Consider the following 19,487-nt stretch of genomic DNA (forward strand, 5'->3'; position numbering starts at 1 on the left):
GCACCGCTCCGCTTAAAGAGCGACGCTTTCCGTAGCGTCCTGGCGTCCTCGATAGGGCCTGTCTGAACTCGATTCACTCGATTTGGAGCCACCATAATGCTACGCAGACGAGATAGGAACTTTGCTCCCCCGTTTGCAGGACGGGGGAGCAAAGAAGGCAGAGGGAAAAATTTTCTCTTTATATTGAGGAATATATAAACTCGTTTTTATAAGAGTGTACAGAAGCCTGAGCTGCCAAAGTAGCGCTACGCGTTTTTCCGCGCCGCCTCCTGCCGCGATGAGTTACGCGCGGTATATCATAGCAACCGGACGAGCTTGCTCGATTCCCCTAGCAACCGAAAGAGACGAACAAGACCTACATTTGTCGAAGTAGCGTTAGGGCGTTTCGAGGCGGCGCCGGCGTACCTGTCGTCTGCTTCTTTCGCTTCTCGAATAGCGCGAAGTTCAAATTGCCAGTGTATGTTCCCGCGTGCTTTCAACTTACGGTGAGCTAGGCGGTATTCCAGATATATTCGGGCCTGTACACCGACCAAGCTCTTGCGTGGATTTCACTCCCTTTTACCGACTTTTACTGCGTTTAATCAGCGGATAAAGAGATAATATCAGCCACACCAGCACCATATCCCAAGTAGCACACATCCTCGGCTCAAACTTGGGCTGGACTGGCGCAAGCTAGAGCCAACTTGGCTCTAGCTTGGCACAAGCTTGCGCTAGACTGACCCAAGTGTGAGCCGCGGAAGTGCGCTACTAGTGATGGTGACCTCCAGGCCCAAAATGGAGGTCACTAGGCTCGTTTGATTTACTTGCACCTATAGCACCGGTGCCGAAAAGTGTAGAGCTGTGTACTGCCGGTATCTGTATTGAGATACGATCTGAAGTACACCAGCATATAATTTTCTGCGCCGGTGCAAGAGCTACACAGGTAAATCGAACGAGCCTACAATTGCTGCTTCTGTCCTTTTGCACCCGGGTCTTTTTGGGTGGTATCGCCGCCCTGAAACCTCAACCTGCCATGAGCAGTGGCTCTAGATCATGCTACACTTCAAAACAAATCTGGTCGCGAAAGAAACCCAAGGGGTTCTTCGTTTTTTCCATGTGTTGCACCCTAAAGAGTTATTCTAAGCATTCCCTGAAGGGGTTCTTCGAGAAAAACGCATAAGCGGTTAATTAAAGTTTCTTTTTTTCATGCGCAAGAGTTCTTCCTCGCTCAGTTGTCTTTCTAGTGCGCCAGGTGGCGATGGTGCTTGAGGTGAAACCGTTCTTAGCGAGCTGAAAGAGTTCTTGGGGCGTCATAAAACCCTTCAAAAACAGATGTTTTTTGTTGTTGTTTTTTTGTGTGTAGGGGCTCTGTACTTAAAGTATTATTGTTGTTGAACTTGCTTTATTCGTTTCTGGATTTACTTCCGTACATACGGACTTGAATGCTGGAAAGCACTCTGTGCCTTCAAGCGTTCAAGCTTGGAGGCCCTTAATTCCCGGGAGGGCTTCCATTCCCGAGAGAGCTTGAAGCCGCAGAATGCATTCTGAAGGGTTTGAATGCTTGAGCACAGGCACTCTGTGTATTCAAGCTTTAAAGCCGTCCCCGGCATCCGCGGACATGCATAAAATAGCGTTTTTTTGTTTTTTTTTATCGAGGAGCCATCCACTGGAAATAAATATTTAATACGTTAAAACGCATGCTTCGATAAGTACAGGTATAATATACTCTGTGTTTTCTAATAGTGTCTGTTTTATGTAGACACCTGAATCAATAATTATAAGCAGAATATATGTAGAACCATTTATAAAAAATATGGAGAGGCAACAAGCAAATACTACGCACCTAAGCTTTGTAATGAATCGCGGGAAGATATATCTCAATGCAAATTTCCGCACAGAATAAAGAAACAACTAAAATGAACGACAGAGAAAACAAAAGTGACCAAAAAGGCATCTAAAAAGGCATCATAGGACCACCCATTCTCCGACCCTGTCTAATATAATCAGACTTGTGCCTATCTCAAATACGCTACTCAATATACTGTTTTTAAAACTATTTTGAAGTATCTTGGTATCTTGCGAATCCTTTTGATCGAGAGTATTTGATACTCTATTTTAAGTACATTTCTGAGTATCTTGTACTCATTTTCTCAAATACATTTTTGACATTCTGCAATTTTCTGGGTTTTTCTGTATCAAGTGGCGTGGGCGTGGCACATGCAAACGTGAATATTCTTTCGAGCTACCAAATCCTGTAGCTAGCTCCGATTAGCTACGGTGACTCTGATTAAGCTCTTGAAAACATCGCTTTCTTGCCGATTGTGACTCAGATTTCAGCCCAAAGTTTGTACAACGAAGGTTTTCCCCCTGCCTTCCCAAAGGATCCTTTTGTTTCCTCGAGTTTCCCCCAAAAGCTCCTCAAACAAAAGGTGTGGCTTTACAGAAGTAAAGATTGCCACCCTGAGGTGAAACGCAGACCGGGAAACGACCTACAACAACAATGCACACTTGAGTGTGGAGAAAATAGCAAATGAAAAAAAAAATTAAAAGTAGACACACACAAAAAAAAATGTTTTGTTTTTTGTATATTTGACCCCGCTACGGCAAAACGTCAAGGTTTTCTTTTGTTTATTTCCTTTTTGTCGCCAGTCCGTCACTTATTGCTCTCGCGAACACTGTCTGTAAGCGAACATTGATAGGCAGAAAAGAGGACGGGACACGAGCTACTAACTGGATGACCTCTCAAAATGCCAACAAAGCGTGCCCCAACGTTGAGTGCCTTTCTGAACGCAACCCGCTGGAACAAGGTGTGACCACTGCCGTGGCTATTATGTGGGTTCTCTTTGTTATTCATTCGCTCATATACGTGTTCCAAGTTCGTTTATAGTGAATTATAATCGCCGAATAACAGGCTACCTATCTTCTCAATCCACCAATTTGGGTAGACTATTTTCCTAACGGAGACATCTGGTATTAGAAAGAGGATGGGAAATCGTGAAAGTTAAAAGCAATTTTAGTACATACAATGGTAATCAGATCGATCTTGTGATATCTTCATAATAGAGGTAACGAAATGATTACAAAATTACACGCAAAAGTAATCGACTACAAGTAATTTAATTACTTATAATCAGTACCGTACAAGTCTGAAGTTAGACGCCTAAAAACGCCGACTTTTGTTGCCTACAGCGAAAATAGACACCGAAAAATACCGAACTTATGGGGGAAATAAACCACGGTAAGACGTCCCTATTTTTGAAGAAAAGTAAACCCTGAAAACATGAAACCGTAGCAATAGGTTATACATAGATAGGCCGTAGACTTTCCGGTGTTTATTTATCGTGAAAATCGGTTAATGCCGACGTTTCTTGCCTATAGCAAAAATAGACACCGAAAAACACCGAACTTATGGGGGAAATAAACCACGATAAGACGTCCCTATTTTTGAAAAAAAGTAAACCCCGAAAAAATGAAACCATAGCTATAGGTTATACATAGATAGGCCATAGACTTTTCGGTGTTTATTTATAATGAAAATCGGTTAATGTTTGTCCCTGTTCATTTTTTTAAATATCAGTGTATTTCGCTGATACGATTTGAACAAACGCTAAGAACGGTGATTAGCGGTTAAACAATTTCCTTAACAACTAAATGCATGTCTAAGAAGGGTGGATACAAAGAAAACAGTCTTAGCTGTAACGAACTCGTCCAGAAATCTGTGTTTTTCGGTTTTAACCCAATATCGTATTTTTTTTACGCTAACGTTGTTTATCTCTGTTTTTCAATTCAAGCCTATTCTGCGTTTCGGACACCGACGGATGTTGTTTTTTTTTTTTAATACCAGTGTTCAAAGGCCTAGTTTTAGAGTTTACATTAATCCAGTAGTTTAGCGAAATGGTTAGTTGGTCAAACCACACTTTTTAGTGCGTTGATGTGTTGCCGAATAGTTTATGCTCACATTAAATGACTTGCAAAAATATTTAAATATAGATGACTGGAATATTCATTCCCTTCGAGAAATTCGAACGACCTTCGTGGAGGCACTCCTTCGTATAAAGGCGAAAGATGAACCTTACCGTCTTGAACTGCTCAGCGATCGAGTGAAGGACTGCGAGTGATGAGCCTTTTCCTCCCGTTAAATCGGATGATTTGCAGCAAGCTTGCCCGATGTGGGCCACCAAAGGATCCGTGTCCGTCCAAGGACGCTCTGCAACAAACAAAAATGGTTCAGTTCGCACCCAACGAACATAGCCGCCTTTTCCATCGAGCGAGTAGTCTCATAGCCTGCTCCAAATGACCACGCTCTAAGAAATTTGACGCGTTTGTTTTCCCGCAAAGCACTTGGGAGGGCCAATACTTTTCATTTACGAAGGTGTGTCGGCAAATGACAGCGCTGAAAATATGATTAGACCGAAAACCACTCAGCGCTGTGACACCGAGCGAGACTTTGCACCGTTATCACTGTCAAAGAACAGAATTGTTTTCTTATGTCTCAGCCAGAATCTATTATCTATATATTAGATTCTGGCTGTATATATATATTCGACATTTCGGCCGGAGTCCGGCCGAAACGTCGAAGATTAAACCGTCCGTTATTGCTGTTTTCACTAAGGGTTTTTTTCTTATGTACCCACGCCTTCGGCCCCCCGCCACCATGCCCGTTGTATATATATCTATATATATATATGTGGACACCGCGCACGTTCCAGTTGCGTGATAAAGTCCTCTTTTCGCTTTGGGGTCAAGCGGCGCCGCCAGATGGCTCTTCGATATGCGGCTAATGGCAGACAGCCTGTCGTGGGCCCGGATTTCCATGCTTCTCTCCGGGAAACATGCTTGCTTTTCAAAGTCGTTTTCTATAAGCGCCACGTCATGCAGAACTTAGCGCTTGTGGTACGCGGTACGGTACGCGTGCTGCTTACACGCCGCTTCGTCAGTGACCCTATGTATCGTGCTTTAACGGCGGCAATGAAAGTTTTATCAACACGCTGAAGCGAAGAGATCTCTGACGCGGTGTTCAAGTCAGAGTCCGTCAAGGTCAGACCTGACCACGGTGGACCTGACGCTCCGAGAGGAAAGAGCGCGTATCCGGGTGCCATTGGAACGAGACACCCTTTTTTTTTTTTCGCTCCCATTTTCCTTTTTATTTTCGTAGGTTTTAGTGATGTTGTTTTGCCTTCGACTTCCCGCTGGCATTGTCAACAGAAAGTCTGCACACTTTTTGTTAATATTGTCTATATTTTTTCTAAGATTTCCTGTAGGGCCAATATTTTTTTTCTGTTAACGCCACTTTTTGGATGTTTTGCAGACTTCCTCCGGACAGTGCTGTCAGGAAATCCGGAAACGTTTCATTTCGTGTTTAAAATATTCAGTTCATTTTGTATAGCCAGAGTCAACAGCAAGCTGAAGAGTTTCTGTTCACTTCTTATTAAACAATTGCATTAACTCTGTGCCAATCTTATATACCATGTTCCTCTAGTGATTTTATTGACTCTTTTAGACCGGCAAATTAGCAAAAAAAACTATTATAAAGAGGATCAGCTACCATGGCTCACAGCCTAAACATTTAACTCATTTATCCACGTACAGACATGTTTAGAAAAATATTTTTTTTTTCTCCTCGATACTGAAAGTAAGAATTTATAAGTACGTAGACGTATTTGTTCACTACGACCAGATGAATGTCTGAATGCCAGCGTAGGTTCTTAAACATGTACGTATTATTATGAATTATTTATATAATGCTTATGTATTCGGTTCTTTTTGAATCAAATTAAATCTAATTTGATCGAAAAACTTCTGTAACGGGTGTAACATTTACAACTGAAAGTAGAAATTGACTCCGCGGTTCTTGGGCTTTAACGCATAAGGTTACTGACAGCTTATGAATTGCAAGGTGCGCGACGCCCCGGCATTTCACTCCAGCCCCGCAACCAATGGGAGCGCAGTACTTCTCGGTCTGAGCGGCGAAGAACCAATCGCGAAGCAAGAGCATGTACATGACTGTGCCATGCGTTTCAAAAGGGAAACTGAAACGGTTCTGTATTTCAGGGAGAACACCTGAATCCTTTTCATTTAACCTCCGAAATCAACAATATCCGAACTTGTTTTATTCTTTTTTTATTTGGTGCACGGATGCTGCAAAAAATCATTTTGAAATTATCGCTGAAGCCCCTCCTTAGCGGAGCGTGACTTCATAAATGGAGTTTAGGGAATCTCCCCTATCGAGCATCTTCGGCACCTATCAAAGCTATGAACACACACTCTAGCTATCTTCAGAAAGGTCAGAAAAAACTTCACGACTGGTGTCAGTGCGGGGGAATATAGGAGGTATTCACTCTACGCCATATTTGAGGGCGATGTTTAGAGCGCATGCTCATAACGAGCTCACGCTAATAGCCTGCTAAGAACGGCAACCTTGCTGGTGCTAAATGCACGCTCCAAAAGGACCGCGGAAGCTCGCCGTCAGCACGCGCTCAGCAGCAGCGCACACGGAAGTGGCCGCCAGTGTATACTCCCTATCTGCTCATTCACACTGGAAGCGGATCCGCGTTCGCAAAGCGGTTGCGAACGCCGTTGTATTGGCGACGTGCGCGACCGAAAGCGTCGCTGTGGTCGGCCTTCCACGATTGGCCGAACGCTGACTATGACGTCGGAAAGGGGTTTTATCATCGACGGAAGTAAGAGGAAGGAATGAACTTTAATTTTGACGGTGTTGGCAGTGTTCCTTTGAGAGCGCAATGGTTTCAAGCTTCCACCATGCTATTTACAAACACCATCGAACTTGTTGTTTGCCAGGTAATGACGTCACTAGGGGGAACCGTAGGAGGGCGCCACCAAAACATCTCGCCGCTAATAAAGATCCAGTACAATTGCACGCGCACTCGATGTCATCGAGTGCGCATGCAATAGACCCTTTCCGAAATTCAGTCTGGCCACTTTGATCACTATCATCATCTGTGGAACGGAATTTGTGCCCTACGAATGGCGGCCTTCTAGTGACTGATAAAGGAAGACACTGAAGATGCTCCTAAGCGGATATTGCGAGGCCTGTACGTTCGGGGGTCAGTACGAAGCGAAGTAGGGCTGGAACACAAGAGCTACGTAAGCGTTTATTTCTAATTGCTCAGATTCAGTCAATCTGTCGTGGCACACAATCGGCTTTAAAGCACTTTGGTGTATAGAATTTTCTCGAGGCATCTCAGTGGGTTCGAGCTTTGTTCTGAATGCACGTTCTTGGTCACCATCGACCTGAAAGTGATCGAGAAAGAACTCACACTGAACGATTCCTCGCGTGCCGTCGACTTGCGAAAGTGACGGTGCCGATACAAGTTCATTTCCGCCATTGATAGGGCAAAACCTAAACTGCTTTACGAACCACCAGATGGCACTGAATTTCTGAAAGGGTCTATTGTACTGGATCTTTATACAACTGGGATCGCAACCGCTTTGCAAACGCGGATCCGCTTCCAGTGTGAATGAGCGGTATACCTCGCGAGCTTTTTGCTGTTTTGCAGCACGCACCGCCCACTTCAGCGACACGCGCTCGGCGGCCGAAACATCTGGGTGTGACGTAACGACTGGTAGGAGGTATTACGTGTTTTCTCACGTTTAGTTACGTCTTTGGGAAAGCGTAACGCTATATTCAGATTCACGGGATAAAAATACTCTAAAACTCATCTCTAACAATTTTTGTTTTCAAAAACTCATTTCTTTCTTTTTTTTAAGGGATTCTTTGGTGATATTCGGAATTTTCTTATTTGATGCGCTCGTCACGTAGAGTGGGCCTAAATATTATCAGTTGTGATATTTATTTCACCAAAAAACACCCCAATATGTATTAAATCAACAGACCCTTTCCGAAATTCAGCCTGGACACTTCAATAACTATCATCATCCAAGTGTATATTATCTGTACGTGCTAATGGCGGCCCATAATGGCTGCAGGGCGCGATTCTGGACATTCCAGACGTCAGTTCGCTGTGTCTTAAGCGTGTTTCGCATGCTGCGATTTTAGCCCTAAAGCGGCGCGATTTCTGCCGTCGCGGCGCTCGTGCCGCTCAACCGCTGGTGCTGGCCAGAGCGCCGCGACGGCACAAATCGCGCCGCTCTAGGGCCACTGCATGTGAAACACGCTTTAGTTCGATGTCACCGTGACGAGTCTTATAAGCTCCTATGCACTACGCTTTTGAGGGTGTCATCTAAATTCTTGGAATGCTCAGCTTCGGCACCCTTTCGATGGCTCATGGGAATCATATGTAAAGAATGTTATCAAGAGATCAACGAAGCGTCTCGGACAGAGTGCTTGTTTCTTGTCACCATGGAAACTGAAACAAATAGACAAATAATTGTACAACGACGAACACCGTAACTTTCGTACGTCTGCCATTGACTAATGGGTACTAGATTTTAACCACAGTTAGCATACGCAATTTTATGACCCTGTCAGACGGGCATTTTAAAGACCTTTAGAAGAAGATCCTTTAAAAAATCGGCGAACCGGCGCACGCCGTAGGGCGTGGGCGCACTCAACATCCCGAGCCGATTGGCCGTTTTTATGAAGGAGCTTAGTGAAAAGGGACCTTTAGAACGCCGTCTGTCAGGGGTATTAGACTAATATTTGAGACACTAGATGGCACTGGATTTGTGAAAGGGTCAGGAAAGGGTTTATTATGAACATTACTACGAAACTTCACGCCAAATTTTGCAAGCATGCATGGCTGGTCTCTGGGCTCGTCGTGTCGTGACTTCGCACCAGAGACGGTAACGTCACAGTCGCGGGCGTTGACTTACTTATTTTCGGTTTTGATCAACATGGTTCATGGTGTGTACAGATATTATCGTCGAAAAATTGAGCTTCCCTCAGTGCTGTGAATCTCGTCCTTTTTAGAACCTGGTTGTTTTACTGGGAGAGCAGTCAAAAGCTGTCGTGGCTCTTTTTGCATGATTTTACGTCAGAGCTTCCGCTGTGGACAACGAAAATGCTGTGTGTTTGGAGGGTTACGTTCTGTTTAAGATTGAATTACTTGTGCGGCGGAGGATTAAAAATTTTGATAGTGTGCGGATGATATCCTTAAAAGCAATAACAATAAGAATTAATTGTTTTCCGAAAGACAAATTGTTATCGAATAATACCTGTGACTATAGTCGCGTGGTTATTCCTTCCCCCCGCACCCGCAAACTCCAGCGAATACTACGGCATTTCGCGCTTCTTAGGAGGTTGAACATAATTTTCGCGAGCCGTTCCGGTGATTTTGGACTGACTGCGTAGAAGTAATACGATAATCGGGGCTGACTCCACAGCAACAATGTTACGCCTTTGGAGACACATTGTCTACTGCAAAGTGAGAACAACGAAAGAAACTCCGCCCCCCCCCCCCTACCCCCACCTCCTCCAACCCCTAAAAAAACGCAGACACACCACTTAAAGGGGCACTGACACCCCAAAGGTCGTATTTATTTTTATTGTCTAAAACGATGCAAGTTGCAGCCATAGACACGCAAAAAAAAAAACGCATCGCGAAAAAAAATTTTTTTGCGCGCACGCGCCCCTTTTTATTTTTGGCGTTTGATTTTCCCGCCTCTCGCCTCCTCGCTTCTTTTGATCGGTGACGTCAAAAATCAGGAAATTTAGAAGCTTTGTAGGCGACATCTCTATAACATTTAATTACGGCAATCCTAAAACATGTTTTTTAACGCAATTGCGAACGCACTACGGCCCTTCTTTTTGAAATACCAAAAATCGGGAGTTCGTTGTGGTGCCGTCTCTTGGATTTGTATCCTCCAACGGAAAACAGGCGACACCGCTCAAAACCGGTCCGCCGCAACGCCGGCGCTAGCCGGCGCTCGCTCCTTTCCTCCTCGCTTTGGGTCGCCATGGCAACAGCAGGGAGTGGTGAAAGAAAGTCGACTCTCAGGTCTCCGCAATTTTTGACGTCAAGGCACCGGCGCCGATCGCGCGGGAACGTCGAATTCGGCATTTGGAAATTGTTTTTTTACTTCACGAATACTGAATTCCCAAATTTCAAATTTTGAGGGTAATGTCCCGGCATCGTTTTCGACCGTTTCGGATAATAAAAAAAAATATGATTTTGATGTGTCAGTGCCCCTTTAACGTTTAACTAACCAAGGTACATTGAAGCATTGTTTTGTGGGCGCAAAGCTGCAAAGGAGTGTGCTGACAGGTGTGCATTCCTTTTCGTGAGACATCAGAAAAAGAAATTCTACGTTTTCACTGAGTGGCTTAATGGCGCCATTTCTATATTCAAACTCGGAGGTAGAACCTCCCTTCAGCAGTTCTTATGTTGCCACAGGAAATGGCTCCGACACAGCGTCGATCGTCTTACCTCGAACGCCTTTGTGCTTAAAGTGCTCCGCGATGCGGTACGTTGTCGGTCCTTTCCTGAAAATGGACGTTGGAAAATGCGTATACCAAAATGTAATCTGCACATTGGTCGACGCTCGTGTTTATCGGCACTTCCCGAGAGTAAGGCACAAGTGTTGAATTTTCCACGTCACCTATTGGAGGCCGGGGACAGATTGGACACGACCGCTGCGTCAGCGCTCGGTCGAACTCGGGTCCTATCAAGTACGACACGAACCCCGCCCGAACGCCATCCAATCTGTGTCCCGCGGTGGCATCCAATAGATTACGTGTAGACAATCCACCACTAGAACTTTGCTATTTAGGAAGTATTCAATCAATCAATTCACCAATAAAATGTATTCCAAATAAACACGGAACATACTGCACAAACGCATCTGGATCCATAGCCTTGGCTAGTCTCAAAACCATTCCAAGTGTATATATATATGCTATATATATATATATATATATATATATATATATATATATATATATATATATATATATATATATATATATATATATATATAATGCGGCGCTGATCTGTCACCGGTAAAATATCCATTCGATATAAAACTTTTCAAGTTTACTTTCAAAAGCTTTGTTTTCTTTTCGTTGTATACTTAAAGGGACAATGAAGACGATTTTATTTAATTTTTTTCAATGGTGTTTTTATGCTTCTTGGGAACATAGCATGATGCCCAATTTTTTGTAGCCATTTGTGACGCGTATTTCTGTGCATAAGAAAGAAGTAAAGGAACCGAAACTGAACAATCTCCATTTTCGTTTCTGGGCCTCCAAAAACGGAGGTGACGTAGGAGTGACGTCAAGTGTGAATAGTCGGTATCGGTAGTATTTAGGAGATCGAGATTCTGGTTACCGCGGTGGGTTATAGCGGCGCGGTAGTTTCGTCGAATCTGTCAACATGGACGGCAATGCCGCTTTCGCGAGCGAGTTCGAGCTTCCATTCAGTAACCTAACACACACGGAACGGGAGTACGTGTGTGGCGGCCTCCGCCGTCACCCGAGGGAGACCGCCCAGCCGGTAACGACGGTAACGAGCGGCCCGCATGCCGAAGTGCCCATAGTTGCTCGTTGGCCGTTTCGCAATCGCGTCCAGCGTAGCAAAGAAAAAAACAATTGTGCTGCTTTATTTACGGGCTAGTAATCCTTTCCGGTCCGATTTATACTTTTCATGGTTATTCAAGCGGAAATTAGGACAGTATTCCTCAAAACCGAGAACCAAAACGTGACCGAGGGCGCGTCTCTTGTTTCGACCAATCGCTGAGGCGTCTCTTGTGACGTCGCGCTTCTTGGCCCCGCATCGGTCACGTGAGCTCCGCTTCTCCTGGCTTCTCCCGCAACTCTCGGGGCGTCGCCCCAGTCGATTCCGGTACGATTATTACTGCGACTGTTCAATTGATTTGCGCGGCACACAAGCGCTGGTTTCGGCTGAAATTTGGGCAACGTGGTCCGAGACGTGCCTGGAACCCAGTTCAATCGCCAAAAAGATGTCCGAAATTGCCTTCATTGTCCCTTTACGGAATTATGGAGGTTTCTTCCGGTACACTCTATCATTTTTTGACCGTACATATCATGAGATAATGGAAAATTAAAATTGGCGGCGTAAACATTTCTACGCTCTAAAAAAAGCCCGTGAGTCTGTTTTCCCGCACAACACTCGGAGAGCCAATCACCGCAACTTACGGAGGCAGCTCAGCGGATGACGATGCCGAAACATCCGTTTAGACCAAAAAACACAGTCTGAGTTGTGACATTAAGCAATGCCATAGAGGAGGCTATGGCAATGCAAAACGTCACGCTTGCATTGCTTAATGTCACAACTCAGACTGCGTTTTTTAGTCTAAACAGATGTTTCGGCATTGTCATTCGCTGAGCTGCCTCCGTAAGTTGCGCTGATTGGTTCTCCGAGTGCTGTGCGTGAAAGCAGACGCACAAACATTTTTTAGAGTGTATAGTTACCCTACTTCATTGTGAAAATATCGCGCACCCTAACTACAGCTCTATAATCACGTAACAAGTGCAATGGTAGTATCCGTTGGTTTTGAAATAACGCAGCAGAATGAGCATTATCTAGGTCCAGTCTAAGAAAAGCCCATCCAACTACTTTCCCGCACAATACTCGGAGAGCCAATCACCGCAAATTACGGAAGCAGCTCAGCGAATGACGATGCCGAAAATATGTTTAGACCGAAAAACGCAGTCTGAGTTGTGACAATAAGCAATGCAAAACGTCACGCTTGCATTGCTAAATGCCACAGCTCGGGCTGCGTTTTTTGGTTCAATTATATGTTTCGGCATCGTCATTTGCTGAGCAGCTGCCGTAAGTTGCGGTGATTAGCTCTCCGAGTGTTGTGCGGGAAAGTAGACGCACGGGAATGTTTTAGAGAGTTGGTATCAGTGGACATCGGACAGCGACAAAGATATAAGCTCAGACATCTTCGCTCCATCTACAGAGGGCATTAAGGTTTGTATGATCGCATCATAACGTACAAAATATCAAAGCGTTTTTAGAGCTGTGCAGTTCAAATCTATCGAACAAATCGTCATGTGCTTAAAGGAGCTGTGCAACGATATTCAATTGGAATGTTTTTCTTTCAACACGAGCTTACTGGCACACCTGGGACTCAAGGATACTCACACGCAACGCCACTGGCCAAGAAACTCCTTTGTTGCGGTGTAATTTCAAGGACAAAAGCGATCATTTTCATTCAATCTCTCCTTTGCAAAATTTGATGACGTAACTCGGGGATCGCAGCACACCCAAGTGACGATATTTGAATGCAGTTCATAGATTGGACCCGAGCATTGCGTGGGCACTCGACTTGGGCTCGTGACAATTGCTAGCTCGAGAAGCATTCGGGTTGTGACCCGTGTCCAATCGCTGCAACGACGACAACAGCCGAGCCATAACAATGTCTGGAACTCAGCGCGTGTCCTGCGCTTTGCCAACCCCAGCGCGTGGCTATGATCAACACCGGCGGCATATAATCGGCTCCAGATCACGTGGCCGCTTGTTCTGGCTGCGAGTTGAGGGGGTGAACGCTGCTCGTTGTTCTTAAATTTTTTTCTGGGACTTCTATTGCGTGGGGTGAAAAATGAACGCGTGTTTCATAGGTTATTAACGTTAGGGATCGGTTTTAAGCGGTATTTGCGCAAAGTACAAAAATTGTTGCATCGCTCCTTTAATTTTATTTTATCTGAAACTCAGCCGATGTGCTCAAGTTCAATATCCGTATTCCTCGCACGTCGCCTTTACGACCTTTCTTTTCCTTTTTTTTTTTTTTCCTGCGAAACCTAGGATGCACAGACTGAGTCGATAAAGCGTCACATGAGGTGGCGCTTCACCTATCGACACGCGACGCATGCCGAAATGTGTAGTTGGTTTTCGGCGCAAGTTATTGTCAGGTGGAGCACTCTCACAGCTTTGACTGCACACACAGATATATAAACGCCCAACGAGAGCGCTCAACATTTGAGTAAACTTTTGTAAAGGCCTCTCCAAACCGAACACGTTTTCCGCAGTTACAGGTTTTATGGAGCCGGAAGTGGATGTTTTTCTCTGATTCCAGTCTTCCTTGGCGCTTCTTTTTTTTTTTCTTTTCTTTTTCTTGCGAGGGTAAAATTTTTGTTTTAATGTACCTCCGCTTCTATCCATGAACATAGGTTTGGAGTGTGATCGTCCCGTGGATCCGTACAGCAATTAACACGCTCCCCTGGCGGTCATTAAGGTCTCTGCTGCTGTTATCGCTTATCAGTTTCCAACTTCCCGAAAGCAAGAAAGGGGAGGATACGACAGCGAGGATCCGAAGAGGAAAGTTCTGCTGTTTCCATGATTGATGTGCTCGCCAAAAATGTGCATCCACGCCAAAGCTTTCACGCTTTCTCTCTTTTTTTTTTTTTTTTTTTTTTTTTTTTTTTTTTTGTTAAGCACATCTTTTTGTTGTTTTCGTCCTCGTTGTTGCTTTGTTTTGTTATGCCGTCCACTGCATATTTTTGGGGGTCGTGTTTGGACAGTCCTCAAAAATGCAATCGTTGATTAAACATTCGCAGCTGAGTAAACCCAATATTCCTACATAGACAAGCGGACGAGGCACGCTTCAGACGACAAAGTACAAAAGTTGACAATGGGCATGCGTTATCCGAAGAACACGCTCTTGGTGAGTTTTGACGTAATGTAAATCAGTACAACTACGGGCTACGTCTTCGAGAAAAGTGCCCACAAGAGCAAAAGAAACTAATGTTTTCATCAAATAGCCTAACACTGATTATAATTAGTATTTAACGTAAGTACTTCGTATTGGTGCGTATATCGTCATATCTAAGGTAATTTAATAAACCATTCACAGAGCAGCGGCAAAGAAACCTTTAGCTAGAGGTACCTTTGGTAAAGGGAGCTCTGTATCACATGGTGAATAAACGAAGGCTGAATGTATGGATGGATGGTACTCGACATACCCTTTGTATCGGCCTAATCGTGAACTAGCATGAACAGGGAAGAAAATCCTTCCTAGATGTCCACTGGAGTCATTGACCTCTACTACAGGGATCAGTGGATGGAGCAGGACGATGCTTGAGCGACCGGTGGAACACTCACCTTAGGCGGTTTAATGAAGAAGATGATGATATCCTTTCAAACTTAAAGGCTCGTTTACAAACAGTTTGCCGACGCCTCCACTTATACTGTACTAAAAAAAAGGTTCGCCATCTTCCCTTGCATTTCACACTCTCAGACCGGCGCGTCATTGAGGCCGCAATGACGGGTCCAAGATTTCAAGCCGTGTATTTTAATAAATGCAAATAACTATCTCAATGCTGCTTTGAATGTAATTACCTAATTACCTTGCTTGGCCAACATCCGTGCTGCGTGGGATAGTTTGTTTTAGTTGTTGTTGCTTTGCTCTGTTATACAAGAAAACGCTGTTGGCGGACATTGCACAAGCTAAGGACACCGGATCCTGGGAAAGTAGCGTTATTACGTTTTCTACCTGCTGGCTGGACACAATTAAACGTATACTAACATATAGACAAACATGCAAAATTATCGCAAAGCGATTGGTTCAGCAATATCCGTTGCCATGGCAATCGTCATCTTGCTACTTGCTAGAGTTTGAAGCTTCGTAGGAACAATGTTGGTGGTAACGCGTAACGTACTCATTACATTTTCAGAACAGTAACGGGTAACGCACTTACGTTACTTATTTCGAGTAACAGGCAGCGTAGTTACGTTACTCTTTTTCTTCCCAGGACCTAAAAGAATTACTGTTCAATTTGTTCTGTGTTTCTAGCAGTGTTATGCCCGTTACCAAAAAAAAAAGTAACAAAATTGCGTTACTCGTTAGTTTGGTAAAAAAATTAACGCGTTATTGAGCTACGTTACATTTTTACAAACGTAACGATATACTGTTACCGTAAACTAACGAACGTTACTTTTACATTACTTTTGTGTTCGAGTACATATGTTTGGCAGGGATGTGTTTGCTTACAAACATGCCTTCGGTCTCGTGCAAGAGAGAACTTTCACGACACCAATCGAAAGTCAATCGGCTTTCATAAACTACAGCATGCGAACGGGGACTGCTGGAACACAACCAGCCAACCAACACCCCTCATCTTTACGCCGGTTTTAGTAACAGCCCGGTTCATACTATTACCAGAGACTGATTTACTTCACTATGTGGAACAGGACACCGGTTACCAGCACACTGGTTATAATCACTTGCTGCCTCTTACCAGCAGTAGCTCTCAATTTTTTCTGCTTGTAAGTTTTCTTTTCAGGTTTAAAACTTTCTTATTTTTTTATTATGACCTTAGGGAAGTTAAGACTAATCAAGCGAAAGATCATTCTGTATATAAAAGTGGGTCAGGAACTTTCAGGCGGCGAGGGGGAGAGCGAGAGTAAAAAATTCCACAAAGGGTTTTTTTTCTTTTTTTTTTTTTGTAACTAGAGAAGCGAGCAAATCGCTTCGTCACTAGTTGTCCACTGTTTTAAACGGATGTCTCTCCCCCCCCCCCCTGTCCACCTCTGTTGCTCAAAGCAGAGGGGAAGAGGAGGGAGGGGAGGGGGCTGTAACGCAGTCGTTCGTTCAAGCCTCGTGGGCGGTGACACTATGAAAAAATAAATAATTAAATATATAAAAGGAGGACGAACGGAATTACCTGGTAGCCGAAGGTTTGTTTGGCCTTCGAGAAGCGAGATAATGTCGCCTTTTAAAGGGGCGGTGCAGCAAATTTATGATTAAAAGAATTTGCATCTCATCCTTTTTACGTTGTTTATCGTGTCCCGGAGGATAGAGAAAACACATCCTTCATTAAAAATGTCGCGATTCCGCTGCATAATCGCAAAGCAAAAGTCGAGCTTTTTCCCCCACCTGCAGCCTCAAGTGGCAGCCGAAGGAACTACGGCGGAAAGATTACGTGACCTCGCTCGGCTCTAAGCTGCGGCATAGCGCCCGCTAATGTACGCAGAGAGAGGGAGAGGAAGCGTCCTCCGAGATAGCACACGGGAAGCTACACGGCACTCCGAATGACGTCACTGGGAGTGCGACCAGGTGTGACTCTGAAGACTGGGAGTGAGTTGAGGTGTGCCCGAAATGCCAATATTTATCTTTTTTTTACGCAACAACTAGGACACGCAGGCGAAATCGGTTTTCAGTTCTTTAATTCAGAAGTGTCAGAGGGCAACTTCCACAAATCTTTCACCGAAGTCCGGAAATCGTTGCACCCCCCCTTTAACAATGTCACTTTTAGTCAGAAAGTTTTTTTTTTTTTTTTTTTTTTTTTAAAGTTTATTGTGATGGATGCTGGTTCCGTGCAGCGATAAGCTTGTGCAGGATTTTGAGATGGATGGGTGAATAGATGGACTGATAAGTGGAAAACCCACCGTTTTAGGAAATCGAAGGTTCAGAAGTCTTAGCAGCAAGATACGGCATTGCCTGGGCATTACGTGCTCACGCGCAAGTAGCCCCTCGAGCAGAGAAGCTAGATCCTCCATTGAGCTTAGTGACCTAAATTTAGTTCCCGTAACGTCTCCAGTTTTATGCACAAGATTGTTATTCTAAACGTTATATCAGGCGTCGTGACCTTTTCCAAATATTTAATGTATTTCACCAGTTTTGGTCAAAAGTAACCAGGAACGAGTAACATCATTTGATAGCCGATACCGTAAAAAAAGTTCCGAAAATAGTTTACTCGTTAGTCATTCAGAATACTAACGAGTACGTTACTGCGTTAGCGAAAAGATGTAAAGCGTAACTAGTAATGTCGTTACTAGTAGCGCGTTACCTCCAACACGCGTTTCTAGGCGCCAAGCCATGTGCATTTTTTTGTTGTTTTGTTTACTGTGAGTCTTTAGATGAAACCGTAGAAAAGATAAACTAATTATGTTGCGTTTCACCATGAACATTATGTTTCTTGAAATATGGCGCTTATGCATACCTGTAACATCAAAACAGTAAAGCGTGTTAATTCATAATTATAAAAGTAACGCAAAAGTAACAAGCGTTACTTTTTATCGGTAACGGTAACTGGTTCTTTTTATTTTGAGGAAACGTAAGTCGGTAACAGGTTCCTTTTATTTGCAAGTAACGAGAAACGTATTTCGTTACTTTTTCTTTCGGTAACGCTTTCAAAACTGCGGAGAAGTCATTTTGAACCAGTCATGCCAAAATCGCGATAGAGTGTCACCTTACCAAAGGCGTTCCTGGCCAATATCAGCGTCTTTGACACTGTACATTCAATTAACTTATCAATCTGGCTAACCTTCCCACATCTCTTACAATTATATTTTTCTTTATACTCATTTCGTGACAGAACGAATTTTTTTCAATGGTGCCAAGCACCGACGTCGCATCTGATGGCGGTGCGGGCATGTGCGCTTGCTTCGCCGGTGTGTGGGTATAGTAATGGATTCCGGATCTCACAAAATCTAGGTATACAGGAAATGCCTATATAAAACAACCTGTCGCCGCAAATTTCGATCGGTTAAACAACACTGAAGGGGTCACAGGAAAAAATTCCCCCAAATAGCGACCATACGGGGACCCCGGCGCTACGTTCCAGGATCTAATCTTAAATTGAGGAGCTTCTCTATAAAGCCTCAGAAAATAGACGTCCATCACCGTCAAAAGTGCACTTCGAGAACCAGATGCCAATGCTTGGTAGTGAGTATGATAAAATATAGAATTCTGAGCTCGATGGTGCTCTTCCCGTACCCCGTCTTAGTACCAACCGTTACATCATTCAAAAGTTATCAAACGATTTTTTTTTTTTTTAGATTTCAATAGAAATATAGCGGCCGACGGAGTTCTATGGCGCCAGAAACCGAAAACGGGAGCGAATAAACCCCATTTTCCTACTGAAAAAAAAAAATCACTTGTAACTTTTGAGTAAGGTAATGGCCGGTGCTGAAACTTCGGCATTTTGCATGCTCGATTGGCTGGGTCTATGCTCTGACGGAGTTTGAGCTCCCCGCTACGTTTAGTTTATTTCTGCGGTGCGAAAAACAGTGTTCGGTTTTCTCGCGGACGCCCTGTATTCTGTGAATGCATGCTTCTCCCGCTTCGGTTTGAGACGTTAAGAAACATGGCTGCCGGCGTCTGCGGAGTCCTGAACAAGCGTAGCTCGCTCAGCTCGTCATTGTTTATAAGTGCAGGTCGTTTTGAGTTTACAGAGGTGATAAGAGGAAGATCTCAACAACCGTCATATAGTTCGCAGCAAACAACCGTCGCAAGTACACGCCTCCGGAACTGCTGTGTGGATACCTGTGTTTATAGCGGGATGGCCTGAGCCTAGCGTCCCAGATCAACTATTTTGATCGATCTGGCTTGATTTCTATCTCTTTGAGTGCTCATGTTGAATAAAGTTTTTAGTTTTTGTAAAAGCGGCCCGCTGCTCTGTGAATTGTGGAACCGTCCTGATTGCGACGTACAGAAGATACCCACACAGGTAAGAATTTGCGAGCCGTTTTGCTGGAGGAAATTGACCGTTCGACTCGCATCAGGTATGTCTAGGTAGTTCCCGTCATATCTTTTCGAAAGGCAAGTAGCTTTCAAGATGTGCAGTGCACCTGGCCTACCGAAGTGAACATTTTTACGTCGCGTTCCAATTAGGCGTCATGACG

At 44.2% G+C, this 19,487-nt stretch overlaps 1 protein-coding gene across 2 annotated transcripts in view; it reads right to left on the minus strand.

The window, feature by feature from the left end:
* The window catches only part of LOC8031533 (prodigiosin synthesizing transferase PigC), a 170,580-nt gene that overhangs the window by 77,873 nt on the left and 73,220 nt on the right, over nucleotides 1-19,487 (minus strand). For both annotated transcript variants that reach the window (XM_040222874.3, XM_040498595.2), the window contains 2 exons: nucleotides 10,326-10,381; nucleotides 4,056-4,186 (listed from right to left, as the gene is read on the minus strand). In XM_040222874.3, the coding sequence (XP_040078808.2) occupies nucleotides 4,056-4,186; nucleotides 10,326-10,381 (187 nt within the window). The remainder of the gene's footprint in view (nucleotides 1-4,055; nucleotides 4,187-10,325; nucleotides 10,382-19,487) is intronic.

This window comes from Ixodes scapularis, unplaced genomic scaffold, assembly GCF_016920785.2.
Source record: "Ixodes scapularis isolate PalLabHiFi unplaced genomic scaffold, ASM1692078v2 PGA_scaffold4__175_contigs__length_147842914, whole genome shotgun sequence".
Taxonomy (NCBI): Eukaryota; Metazoa; Arthropoda; class Arachnida; order Ixodida; family Ixodidae; genus Ixodes; species Ixodes scapularis.